The 14255-nt window shown below is 38.3% G+C and overlaps 1 protein-coding gene across 2 annotated transcripts in view; it reads right to left on the reverse strand.

Annotated features, from left to right (window-relative positions):
* The window catches only part of PARN (poly(A)-specific ribonuclease), a 162825-nt gene that overhangs the window by 105285 nt on the left and 43285 nt on the right, over positions 1-14255 (reverse strand). For both annotated transcript variants that reach the window (XM_079794305.1, XM_079794306.1), the window contains exon 19: positions 937-992. In XM_079794305.1, the coding sequence (XP_079650431.1) occupies positions 937-992 (56 nt within the window). The remainder of the gene's footprint in view (positions 1-936; positions 993-14255) is intronic.

Raw genomic sequence — 14255 nt, forward strand, 5'->3', positions numbered from 1 at the left:
TGCTCATGAAGTTCCTGTGAAAATTATTTAAAGAAAAACAAACAAACAGCTGCTCAGTTTGAGAAGTTTCACTAAACATTTTAACTTTCTCCTTTTAATCTAGTTGTCCACATGTTTATTAGCTAAAACACACACCACACTGTTCAAATTAAATGGGCTAATTGTGTTTAAGTAAAGGCAGTCCTAAGTCAAAATTTTGTGTTTTAATACCAGACCCACCACTGAACTGTGCAACTCCAAGCAAGAGAACTAACCACTCTGACCAATCCTAGTTTTAAATTGGGAATGACGATATTTACCTTGCAGAACTTTTATGAGAATGACAGATTACAATGTAAAACTAATATGGAGTGCAACAGTATGTCCTCAAATCAATATCATTGCAATGATTATCATCAAGTATAGTTTACCATTCCTAGATCCCTGTAGTATATATTAAGACCAACATCCAAAGGCTTGGAAAAGAAGAATGGGGCAATGTAGATAAAGTACAGATTAATCAGAAGAAGCAACCACCTCCCAAATATATTAGCTTTCCAAGGTTTTCAATAATAACAAAATCACCTACTAAACTTAAATATACAGTACTCCAATAATTAGAAAATAGAGAACTTACTGTTACTGATATAGATAACACATCTTAAAATCTACTATGCATTTATAAGAAATTATAAATTTAGAGTTCTGAGTGAAACAAAATTATGGTGATGTATTTTTAATTCAACTTACGCATAAACTGGAAAATGTAAGTAAAAAGATGAGTTAATCAAGGCTCAAGGGTACCATTACCTTAAGCATACTATCCATATCAACCACAAAAATCACTGCCTATTTTTAAGTGAATAAAGCTCTTTCTTCAGTCATACTTTTCCTGTTATTCCTTCCAGACCACATACTTAAATGTGCAGATGCATAAGAAAATAAAATTTCACTTACAGTCTGGTCCTTCCAAGTTTAGATAGGGAATATCCATGACTCTCATAAGAAATAACCTACAAAAAGAAAGGTAATGAATTAATTTATATTAAAAAAACAAAACACAGGCATCTATTAAATATTTTAGTTTCTTAATCAAATTACTCTGTTTTAAAAATCATTTTAAAAGCTCTTAGGATTCATTTCAACAATTTTTCTCTATGGCTAAATATTTATCATATTTTTTTTTTAAAAAGAACATTGGGTAACCCCAACACCTACAACAGTTCCTAGCACTCAGTGGCTGTTAAATGAATGGAATTAGTAAGCAGAATCTAAAGAACGTCCTCTATAAAGCTGCCTGTCAATCCAGAGAAAATGAGAGAAAACCAGTATTTTAGTGCTAAACATCTTACCAACCAATAAACAATTGTTCCCTAAATTGTAGAGGTTACCCCTCTAATTGCTGTTTTGTGAATTAAGAAAAACAGCAGAGATGTCTTTTTTACAGAAAACTATCACACTGACATAAACCATAGCAGTCATTTTATGTATAAATTCCAAAATGGAAACAAAGGCACTTAAAAAAGAGTACTTGTAAATTAGAAGTCTCTGTAATGCCACTCAATTTTCTCTTATTTGCAAGATTATGGACAAAACATCAAACATTCTGTTGTATGTGAGATGATTTTAATGAGTTTTATTTAGATAACGATATATTGTGTACTTCTGGTAGAGACTGCATTATACAGCAAATTAAAAAGGCAATCCAAGTGCCTAACAAGCAATTAGTTTGGCTTCACTGACCCACAATTAAGGCATTTTATTAGCAGACATTCAAAAGCCAAGCAAGGCATGATTCAGTTTACAAATGGAACCATCAGTCTGAATAACACTGTTCCATTAACACTAGAAAAAAAGAAGTTATGGTACTCTGTGGTTTGAAAACTTGTTGCCTAGCCTACAATTTAATAAACCAAATCCTATGGCTAAGATACCAAATTTATTTTTAGTGCACTAATTTAGGCTCAAGTATACTATTCTGGTTCTGATAGCTATTTTACCCAATTTAATTAATACTGCAATGCCAATAGACAATAAAGCATATAAAGCACCTAACACATAGGTTTTTGCTCGCAAGTAGCTATTCTTACCACTGCCAACCAGAACCTGGAGAGATATTCCTCAGTTAGAAGTATTTTTATGCTTCGAGGCCCGATACACAAAAAATGCAAGAGTAGGCCTTCCCCTGGCTGCTGGCACCGGCTTCCCTCCGGCAGCCAGGTCCTGGGCTTCCCTCTTCCAGCTGCCGGCAGGCACCCGGAACCCAGGCTGGCTTCCCCTGGGTCGCCCGCAGGAACCCAGGACCCCGGCTGGCTTCCCCCCTGGCCCCGGCTTCGTCAGGAAGGATGTCTGGAAGACATCTGGTCTAATTAGCATGTTATCCTTTTATTATTATAGATAACTTTAAATTCTCCATTTAGTAACTTTAGCAATGGTCCCCAAATTCTAAAAGCCAAATCAAAAATACTTTATTTTAAAAGTTAACAAGACATATCAAGTACTGTAAAAATAATTTAATTTTTTTTACCCTAATTTCAACAGAAGAATAAAGTTGAACCAACAAGATGTTCCTGGCTATACTGCCAGATACACCAATAATCAAAATCAACCTCAAGATTTAATAATATGTGGGGCTGACAAATTATAGTTCATCATTTCAACAGAACATTAAACAATCAAAATAAACTCAAAATAACTTTTGAAAACTTAACAACATAAAAAATTGTGATACAATTTCAAGTTTTAAATAAGCACAAAAGTTTATACTGCAATTATAGCTTTGTAAAATATTTATGTTATTAAAGCAAGAATGAAAAATACCTCCACCCCAATGGTTTTGTGAAACTGAACTTTGTTTTTCAAAATTCTATTACTATTATTTTTAAACTTAAAAAAAATAATAATAAAGGCTACCAGAAGTGAGAGGCCCAGGGTAAATAACTAGCGACTTTCTTAGAGAAAGCCCAGCTGGAAGTGCCAAATGAGTCAATCTTATGCATCCTGTGTACCATCTCACCTGTTGTGAAGGAGGGGAATATAAAGCAAAATCATAAGTTCTGAGTCAGCAATTACTTTATTTCTTATTAAATATTGTTTTCTTTCTAAAATCATGGGACCTCAATAATGAGTTTAGGAGACCTAGTGTCCTTATATACAAGTAAAGCACTGAAAAAGAATACTTCCCCAGTTTATCTCACCATATATCTCACCATATAAATGTTGACAAAATTTTTTAAAGATATCTTTTATGAGACAAAGTAAAAAATGGTACTACATTGAACTTTTTATTTTTTTTTTTTTTTTATTGATTTCAGAGAGGTAGGGAGAGGGAGAGAGAGCCAGAAACATCAGTGATGAGAGAGAATCATTGATTGGCTGCCTCCTGCATGCCCCACACTGGGGACCGAGCCCATAACCCAGGCATGTGCCCTAACCAGGAAATCGAACTGTAGCCTCCAGGTTCGGAGGTCAATGCTCAACCACTGAGCCACGCTGGGCTGGCTACATTGAACTTTTTGCACAGCAAAGGAAACCATCAACAAAACAAAATGACAACTCACTGAATAGAAGAATATACTCACCAATGATACATCTGATAAGAGGTTAATATCAAAAAAATTTTTAAGATATTTTTATTGATTTCAGAGAGGAAGGGAGAAGAAGAGATAGAAACATCAACGATGAGACAATCATTGACTGGTAGCCTCCTGCACGCCCCTTATTGGGGATCGAGCCCATAACCCAAGCATATACCCTGACCAGGAATTGAACTTGGTTCATAGGTCAACAATCAACCACTGAGCCATGCTGACCAGGCTCCAAAATTTATAAAGAACTCATACAATTCAACACCAAAACAAGCAAACAATCCAATTTAAAAATGGGCAGAGAACCTGAATAGACACTTCTCCAAAGAGGAAATACAGATGGCCAATAGACATATGAAAAGATGATCAAGATCACTAGTCTACAGAGAAATAAAAATTAAAACCACAATGAGATATCACCTCACACCTGCCAGAGTGGCTATCATCAAAAATTCAAAACATAATAACTGTTGGTGAGAATGTGGAGAAAAGGGAACCCTCATGCACTGTTGGTGGGATTGCAGATTAGTGCATCCACCATGGAAAACAGTATGGAGGTTCCTCAAAAAAATTAAAAATAAAACTAGGTTATCACCCAGCAGTTCCACTTCTGTGTACACAGGGTGGGACAAAAATAGATTCACAGCTTTATGTGAAACAGAGTTTGTCCTCATATTATTATTTGTTAATTATTGTATTATTTCCCATACAAGCAACATAAAACTACTTTTGCCCCACCCTGTACACACAAAGAAATCCAAAACACTAATTTAAAAAGATATAAGCACCCCTATGTTCATGGCATCGTTATTTACAATATCCAAGATATGGAAGCAACCCAAGTGTCCATAAATAGACAAGTGCATAAAGAAGATGTGGTATACATATACAATAGAATATTACTCTGCCATAAAAAGAATGAAATCTTACCATTTGGGACAATATGAATGGATCTAGAGGGTATTATGCTAAGTGAAATAAGTCATACAGAGAAAGACAAATACCATATGATTTCACTTATATGTGAAATCTGAAGAACAAAATAAACAAACCCACAGATTCAGAGAACAAAGTTTCGAGATGGGAGGCAGGATAGGTGGCTGGGTGAAAAAGTACAAATCGGTAGTTACAAAATAGTCATGGGGATATAAAGTACAATATACGGAATATATTGTAATCTATATATTTAAAAGGCCAATATGCAAAGTGCCCCCTTGGGAGTTCGACCAGGAGACTAGGAGTTCGATCGCTCACTATGACATGCACTGACCAACAGGGGGCAGTGCAGAATGAAGGGAGGCCCCGGCCAGCAGCCAGAAGGCCCCAATCAGCCCAGGGACCCTACCCATGCATGAATTTTGCGCACCGGGCCTCTAGTAGCTATATATAATGCCAAGTGGATATTAGAACTATCAGGGGGATCACTTTGTAAATTATATAACTGTTCAATCACTATTCAATATACCTGAAACTAATCTATATATATATATAAAGAGGTAATATGCACATTAGGCCGGGACTCCCTAACGGGTCACGACTAGACAGGAGGAGGTTGTGCGCGCAGGTGAGGCCCGGAGCAGAGACAGAGACACAGGCAGGGGGGCCATGGGACGCTGCGAGTCAGACGCAGGTCCCGGCCCCCCGTAGGGTGCCTCCTCACACAGCGGCAGGCGGGGCACCTCCTCGTGCCTCTAGTATAAAATAATGTTGAATGTCAACTATAATTGAAAAATTTATAAAGATATTTCTTGTCAAGCAATATACAGACTATTTGTTCTCTAAAATGTCATCTAACTTTGAAGTATCATCTCTCATTAAAAGAAATAAAACTAATTCTCCACTAAAATACTCAAAAGATTTTTTTACAGTTAGTTAATCCTATACTATCTTGGTTGCTTACTTGATACTTTAACTAAATAGAAACCCTTTTCAAATGAATTATTAATAGCACTTCTCACTCTTCCCATAGGCCTCCACCTTCGTGTCTGGGCTTTAGAGAGAAATGAATAGCTCCAAACCCTGGGAGAACACGAAAACCAACTGTGTGTGTGACTTGGCAGACTGTGCCGCTGGAGAGAGCCATGCAATTGGAAAACCGACTCTAAAACTGTAGCTGACCATCTGTGGAACTGAGCCAAAGTAAACTCTCCAATGGCCTCCCAACCCTTTACTCAGGGCTACTTGCAAGCCACTGCTCTGGTAACATCCATGCCCTTTTAAAGTGAAATTAAAACACTTGATTGTATGAATGCCTCATACAAACTGGCTGTCAAAAGGCCTACACTGACTCCCTAGCATGATTTGATAAAATACTTCACATATGAATCACTGGACTAGACAGTTTTCATTTTAACATGTGAGGAAATGCACTGGAAAAGCAGAAATGCTAATAAATATTTGAAAGGATGTCTCTTCACTGTGAATTGCATTGAAGAGCAATTTCTCCCAGAAGGCCTTTCTTTGGGAAAATTCAAAAAGATACTTGGCCCAACACTTTTATGAAACGTTTTCTCTATTTTAGTGAAGATTCAAGATGGCTATAATTGGGTAAAGACATTGAAGACCGTGCGGGAGTCCCGCCACATTCCTGCAAACTTTCTGATGAACTGTATTTTAGCACTTCTTCTCTAAAGGACTGACAAAATTAAAATTCCCATTTGATACAACAGCCAAATTTATACCAGGATTTTATCCTAATAAACTGTATAACTCAAGTTGACATTCCAGATGCCATAAAACAAATTTTAGCCCTTTTGGCATTTGTCAGTTTTTTTAAACATTCTATGATTATACGTCTGGTGATGGTGTTTATCTCGGCTTTCAAACATGTCTGGAAAGATCCAAGGATAAAGCAAACAGGGTAACTTGAGCTCAGCCTCTTAATAGGCTACAACAGTGTAGGCTATGTTCAACACCTTTATCTCCAGAGTCACCTTTGTTGTTCAGAAGCTGAATGGCACTCACAGAAAGCCATCTGCTAACATTCTTTTCCGACCAAGGAAGTATGATACCGTCCTATGATCTGACTGTGTAAAAGAGCTCACTACTCACAAAAGATTTTCATTTCAGATATAAAACTTCTTAGGGGCCTTGAGCCCTTAGAACCTTGAGCCCTTATCCAAATGTGGTTCCCCAGAAAAGCAACAGCAACATCACCTGGGAACTTGATAGAAATGCAAATTCCTGGGCCACACCTAATCCTATTGCCTCAGAAACTCTGAGGATTGAGAATCACTAGTTAATAAGAAAAGAGTATGTTTAAGGTTGTGTGGTTAATTGCCATTAATGATGATTAATCTGCTGAATAATAATGATTTGAGCCAACTTCTCCAAAAAAAGTATTAGTGTTAATGATTTTTTTATATTAAATGTTTTTGGCTTAGGAAAACACAAAACTATTAAAACATATATATACCAAGGACTACCTCAAAGTCCAGGAAGCAATAATATAACGCTTCTACTACTTCCTGAAACCAGGTCAACTATAGCAAGAAACTAGGTTCTATGCAAGAAGTAAATTGGGGGAAGTTACCGTTCTGGCAGCTATTTTTCTCATTTTTTTTAATATATATTTTATTGATTTTTTAGAGAGAGGAAGAGAGAGGGATAGAGAGTTAGAAACATCGATCAGCTGCCTCTTGCACGCCCCCTACTGGGGATGTGCCCGCAACCAAGGTACGTGCCCTTGACCAGAATCGAACCTGGGACCCTTGAGTCCGAAGGCCGACGCTCTATCCACTGAGCCAAACCGGTTTTGGCTATTTTTCTCATTTTTAAGAAGAAAGAATAAAAGACTACTTATACTACTCTCTTGGCAACTCACTGGCAAAAGTCCAACCTGTTTCTGTAAATTGGCCACAAATGAAAACCTCCAGCATCACAAATCAAACTTGAGCCAATAATGCAGCACTGAAGACTGACAGACAAAGAATCAGACACCTCTGAAATTTATCAAAATTCTCCAACCTTACCAACAAGTTTCAGACACAGATTCTGGCAACCACAAAACACATTAGGCTGCTTTAAGAAGTACACAAGATCAAAGGTTATCCTTTGATGACACCAGCTTATCTGAACCACTCCCTGGATGTCCATGAATAAAATCAGATTGCAAAACAATGCCAGTATTAACCCATTTTATTCAGCTGATTTCTAGAAAACAAAAACGACAAAAGTGATATTCAAAAATGCATGCAAAATTTCTGATGGTGATTTAGGAATACTAAATCCAAGAGGCTCAGATCTCAGGGAACTGAAAAGATCATTAAAGTTCTTTAAAATTCTACATTACCAAATCTATGGAAAAAATCAATGATTCTATTCAGAAATAAAAGAAAATATTTAATTTTGCTCCTGCAGCAGCATGCTTTCCAATGCTATGTGTGAAAGGTACCCCACTCACATTCGGCTTTTAACCTGAACAATGTCTAAAGCCTCCATGTGCAGGAGCATCTAGGGACAAGTCAGGTTTTAGTCCTGAATTACTACCCAAACCCAATCCCCTAGTGTATAAAAGTGAAGCATGAGCTCGAGATATAAGTAAAGATCTCATAAACATTTTTTTTTAATGCTTTGGGGCTAATTAAATTATGGCTTCATGTGATGAGCAGAGCCTAGATACAACAGAAGGAGCTTTAGGTAGACTGACTTTTCAAGGCAATGGGAACAGGCACTGAAGAGAGCTGTGTTGCCACAGATCAAAAGGACAAACTTCCCATATTTGTAGCATAGGAAGAGCTGCTATCTGGGCTACGTGGGTATCAGGCTTTCCAGTCACATGTGCCCACACACACCATGATCACCATCAGGAAAACTAGCAAATAGGTTTGCCTCAGGGTTGAGCGACATTGAGGTATCTGAATATAGGGACTTATTTTATGTAATGTCAGATTTGTACACATACACACAGGCCTGGATGATCTAGAAGGACTTCTGTTACAACATGTCATAATTAAGAAAAACTGTTTATTCTGGTCTCTTTCCTTAGCAAAAAAGGAGAAACCGAAAGCCTCTAAACTCTTCCTTTTTCCTCCTAAAAACTCAGTATTTTATTCAATGAGTAACAATTTGCATTTGTTCATCTGCTTTCTTCAAGACTATACTTTTCTTACTAAAAAGCTTTTACCTAAAAAAAAAAAAAAAAAAAAAAAAAGATTTCCAGGGAAAACTGCACTCCTCTCATAACACTAAACTGGGATACAGAAATGTTGTATAAAATCTAATCTCAACACAATTGAAGCAGTGAATTAATTTGTAGTTCACCCTAAGTCTAAAGCCTTCCAAAAGAAAATTGAAACCTTTAATGACTGTCAGCTCTACTGTACTTGCAAATGATCTTGGTATTTCCTTCAGGGCACAGCAGTAAAAGCACTTCATAAGAACCTTGTATGCAAGGGTTCATCATTATACATATTTATGTGCTATAAAAAACTAATTTCATCATCTAGGGTAGAAGCATTCAGACATCTCTCACAAAATAAGCTCATTTATTTTGCTTACTAAAGCTCTTATGTAAAATCAAAGGGCAACCACTGGCTAGCAGGGAGTTACTGTGCCATCAGTTATTTTAAATTCACTCAGGGGGGGAGCATACAATTTTCAATCCAGTCAACTTGATGTTTTGACAAATAGAGTGTTACCCGACATTTGTCCTGAAGCCAACTCTTGTCCTTTCTAAACAGAGATAGACCACCAGAAACAAGGGGGAGGGGGAAGAAAGGGGAAACAAAAGAGAAAACCAGCAGCTGATTTGAACAGTCTCCATCAAATGAACCATATCAAATTACATCAAATAAAAATGTTAAATTAAGTGTTATACAGAGGTAACTTCTTCAGGACCTCAAAACAAGATTATAAAATGTCAGAGGAAATCAGCCCAACACAATCTAGTAGTCAAAGTCACATCCTATCAGGTTAAAAGCCAAATGTGAGTGGGGTACCTTTCCCACATAAAGAGGGAATATGCTAATTGACTGTCACGCCCTCACAAAGCTGGTGGCACCCACAGCCAATAAGGAGGGAATACGCTAACTGACTGCCACGCCCTCAAAGATGGCGGCGCCCAGTCCCCTGAGCCCCCCAGTCCCCTAGGGCTGGCCCGAGGCGCAGGCAAGCCTTGGATAGTGGCTACCCAGCCGCCCAGGGCCAACCCAGACTCAGGTAACCAGGGCCAGCCAAAGCTTGCGCTGCTGGCAGTGGCAGCAGCAGAGGTGTGATGGGGGCGTCGCCTTCCCCAGATCGCCTCCTGCCCCTGAGGGCTCCCAGACTGTCAGAGGGGGCAGGCTGGGCTGAGGGACGCCCCCTCCAGTGCATAAATTTTCAGGCACCGGGCCTCTAGTCTATTATAATTACTGCTCAGGCTGAGAGAAGAAGAAATCTTTCAAAGATTCCAGCATTACTAGTATCTCTTAAGAAAATGTGCAAACTGTGCTATAACTCTTGCTTACATTTGGAGTTGGAAGTCCCATGTGTGTGCTGGGCATGGGGGGAGGGTTATTTTAACACTTAAAACTATGGACCTAATTGTTCAGATACCTGACCGGAATAGTATATCAGTAAAGACACATTCAGTCCATCACCCAGGATGCTAAAAAACAACAGAAACACTGGGAATCAGAACAGTTTACTGTAGCCTTGTCCTCTTGTTCCACTGAGGAGGGGCAGGCAGGACAAGAGAAGATTCAGTGAGAGCCACCTTGCAAGCACCACCCTCCTGAGAAACAAGCAATCTGCTCTTCTAGACACGTGGCCTACTGACAGCCTGCTACCGACTGGCATGTGACCTGGCATACCATGCAGTGAAGCATGAATGGCAAGTTGCTAGTAAATGAGGCAAGTAAGAGTTGTTCAGTCCACTATCAGTCAAAGGGCTGGGAAGAAAGGAGGTGCAGTTGGCCCTCTGCAGACTCAACCAATCATGAATAGAAAAAAAATTTTCTTAACATTATGTTGTTGCTGACATGTACTATGTGGTCAGGCCTACTGTACAGATATTTTTTTCTTGTCATTATTCCCTAAACAATATAACAACTATTTAAATAGCATTTACATTGTATTAGATATCGTAAGTAATCTAGAGATGACAAAGTATATGGGAGACTATGCATAGATTATACGTAAATACTACACCATCCTATGTAATAAAAGGGTAATATGCAAATTGACCCTAACGGTGGAATGACCAGTCGCTATGACGTGCACCATGGTAGCACTAAGCCATTAGTCAAACATCCCCTGAGGACTCCCGGGCTGCCAGAGGGATGTCTTACTGCCAGCTTAAGCCATCAGTTGGACATCCCCTGAGGGGTCCCAGACTGCAAGAGGGCGCAGGCTGGGCTGAAGGACTCCCAGAGTGTACTAATTTTCATGCACGAGGCCTCTAGTTTTTATATAGGAGACTTGAGCATTTGTGGATTTTGATAACTGCAGGGGGTCCTAGAACCAATCCCCTTCAGATATTGAGGAATGACTATACAGCCCTGATCTTCAGTTTTTTATTTTCCTATAATCCTTCAGTTTAAAATCTCTCTGATGTTAAATATGAAGCACATGCATATGTCAAAAACAACTTACTGCCAACATGATTGCTTTCCATGGAGAAAACAGGGAGAAACATTGGTGTGCTTTATCTTAGGCACCATAATGGTTCCTCCTTTCTATATACTTATAGCAGTTATTTATACCTATACTACCCTCGATAAATTGTTGCATTCATTTTAATAGCAAAACTTTGAAATGCTTCAAATCAAAGCAACCTTGCTTTCACTATATACTTATCTGACTCACTTCATCATATGATTTTTTTCATAAGCAAACACTCAAAGGTAGGTACAAGCAAAAGTGAACACCACATCTGCTGCCACTGTATTCCCATTTTATATCCACGTGGTAACATATTTTCTTCTGTATCACTGAACAAAAAAACAAAACACATCCCACTTCTACACCTACTTTTTTTAATTTCCTAGTATGTTAAATTCTCTTATGTCAAGAAAGGAAAACAATAGATAGGAAAACAGTAAGAACTATCAAAGTTCTTTTGCATCTCATCCAATCTTTATAATCTCTGTGGGAGGTGAACAGTGTTATCCCCATTTTACAAAGGAGGAAACAATTTGTCCAAGAGCACAGCATCCTTTCTAACGGTTTCTCTCCTCATTTGCAGCTTAGAAAGAACATATGGTAGGGTCATCCCAGAAAGACCTTGGTTGCTAGAGGCATCCTATTCAGATTCAGAACACTGGTGTCAGGAACAAGGTGGCCATCCTATATGTACAGTAAATTGCATATAATTCTTTCTTTTTAATTCAATTGCTTATAGAGAATAGCCAAAATTAGAAACTTAGTCATTTTCCTTCTCTTTCTAAGAACTGAGGTATATGGAAAATAACCTTCCCAAAAAACCTTTGAAAAGGTTATCCATAAGAGAGTTCAAGGGGTCTTACAGACACAGATGACTGTTAAAAAAACGTAAGGTAGAAGTCTGATTTTGTGCTTTCTGTGGTGCAATAAAAGTAAAAGCAAAGAGTATTTTTAGCTCTTCCAAGCTTAAAAGGATTTAACCAAAGGATCTTCTCTAAGTCTGGTTTTTCATTCATTGATTAAAACTGACCAAAATTATAAAAGAACGAAAATCATTTCCTGACCAGAGAGCCTACAACTTAAAGGAAGAGCACATTCCACACAACCTGTCATTAGCAGTGGTCTGATCATGATTTCCATCGCTCAGCTCTCTTGACTTTCATTCTGAGTCCAACAAACTAAGCAGAAATATGGGAGGTACCCAGACCATGAAAGAGACAAAATGGTACCATACAACACTCTCATGGAACATTCTGTAGACAAATATGGCACAGAACATATATTATATTCAGTGTCTGCATACTGCTCAACCACCAGGTATCTTGGGATCTTCTCAAGAGTTGACTCAATGAAGCTCCCAAAGAGATGAGTAATGCAGTCAAATGCCAATTTAGGATAATGTGGAAATAGGTAGAGTTACTTCCCCTTTGGGTTTACTTTTTAAATGTAAATCTGGTAACAGAGGAACAAATTATTTGCATACAGGAACAGTTTAACGTCCTTCCAAATTTATGTTAGGACTATGCATATTTGGATGAGGTACACGGAGAAAAGCCTGGTGCCAAAATATATAAACCCTCAGAAAAGTAACTAATTTTTATAAAATCAACCACTTAATATAATGTTTATGACAATTGTTGGGTATTTTTCTTTAAGGGCAATCTCGAAAAAATGTCATAAATCAAACCTGCATGTAAGTAATAATGAGGTCAATATTAACACAGAATGATGTCAAAAGAAGCAACTACTTTTCATCATTGATACTCTCTCATCATTGATGTTTCTATCTCTCTCTCTCTCCTTCTCCCTTCCTCTGTGATAACAATAAAAATATTTTTTTTAAAAAAGTTCTTATTTTTCATTTCAAAAACCTCTGGAATTTTATTTTCCTTCAAAGATGAAGACAGTATTCTTCCTTTATTGATGGGGGAAATAAAGCAAAAAATTCAAATTAGGCAAGAATTTTCAGATACTTTGTATCTAGGTTTTAGGAAAAAAATCTGAATGGAAACATGTCCTAATTTAAAGTGAAGCTATGTGTTTACCATCCAGTTCTTTTGAGCAATGGTCTTGCAGCTTATTAGCAACTAGAGGCCCAGTGCACGAAATTTGTGCACTGAGGGGGGTGGGGGTCCCTCAGCCCGGCCTGTGCCCTCTTGGAGTCCGGGACCCCTCAGGGGATGTACACCTGCCGGAGGGATTGGGCCTAAGCCGGCAGTCAGACATTCCTCTAGCAGTCCCAGACCCCTCGCTCCTTACTGCCCACCTGTGGGAACGCTGCTCAGCCAGAAGCCAGGCTCACTGCTCCTTAGCGCTGCCGCGGAGGCAGGAGAGAGGCGCCCACCATTGCCACTGTGCTCGCCAGCTGTGAACCCGGCTTCTGGCTGAGCAGCACTCCCCCTGTGGGAGCGCACTGACCTCCAGGGGCAGCTCCTGCGTTGAGCGTCTGCCCCCTGGTGGTCAGAGCACGTCATAGTGACCGGTCGTTCTGCCAGTCATTCCACCATTTGCTCGATTTGCATCTTAGGGTTTTATTATATAAGATATTAAACTGATCTAGAAATGCATAAACTCTTATTTAAGCTTTTTAATCAAAGCTTACTTTGAGTGCATGTTGGTCACAGAGATCACTGATAAAGTAGGTGCTTCCTGTATCTAACCCAGTTTGTATCTATCATCTGGTTTTATAAGAAGTTGATTTCATGGAAATAAGTAAATATCTCCCAGTTGAAATTTTTGAAAAATATTGTTGAACTATGAACTTAACATCACGCACATAAAAATGTAAGGAATAACCATGATTCAAACAATATTTAGTGTCACCTATAGGTTTCATAGCCTATGACATAAGCTGTCCTTTCAAAGATTTAAAAAGCTAAGCACTGCCCCGAAATAAGAGTTAAGAGCTAAGAAAATCCTGTAATACCCATAAGATCTAGATAGATGGCAAGGACTCAATTATTAGCAGAATTAATTTTCTAACTATTTATAGAAAACTTAATTTCTAATATACACTACACTGTTGTCCAGTCCACTTTGAAAGATGTCTAGAAAATCAAACACAATTACTTCTGAACTTCCATAGAAAAGGACAAAGATTATAAAAAA

The sequence above is a fragment of the Cnephaeus nilssonii genome (genome assembly GCF_951640355.1).
Source record: "Cnephaeus nilssonii genome assembly, chromosome: 2".
NCBI classification, from domain to species: Eukaryota; Metazoa; Chordata; class Mammalia; order Chiroptera; family Vespertilionidae; genus Cnephaeus; species Cnephaeus nilssonii.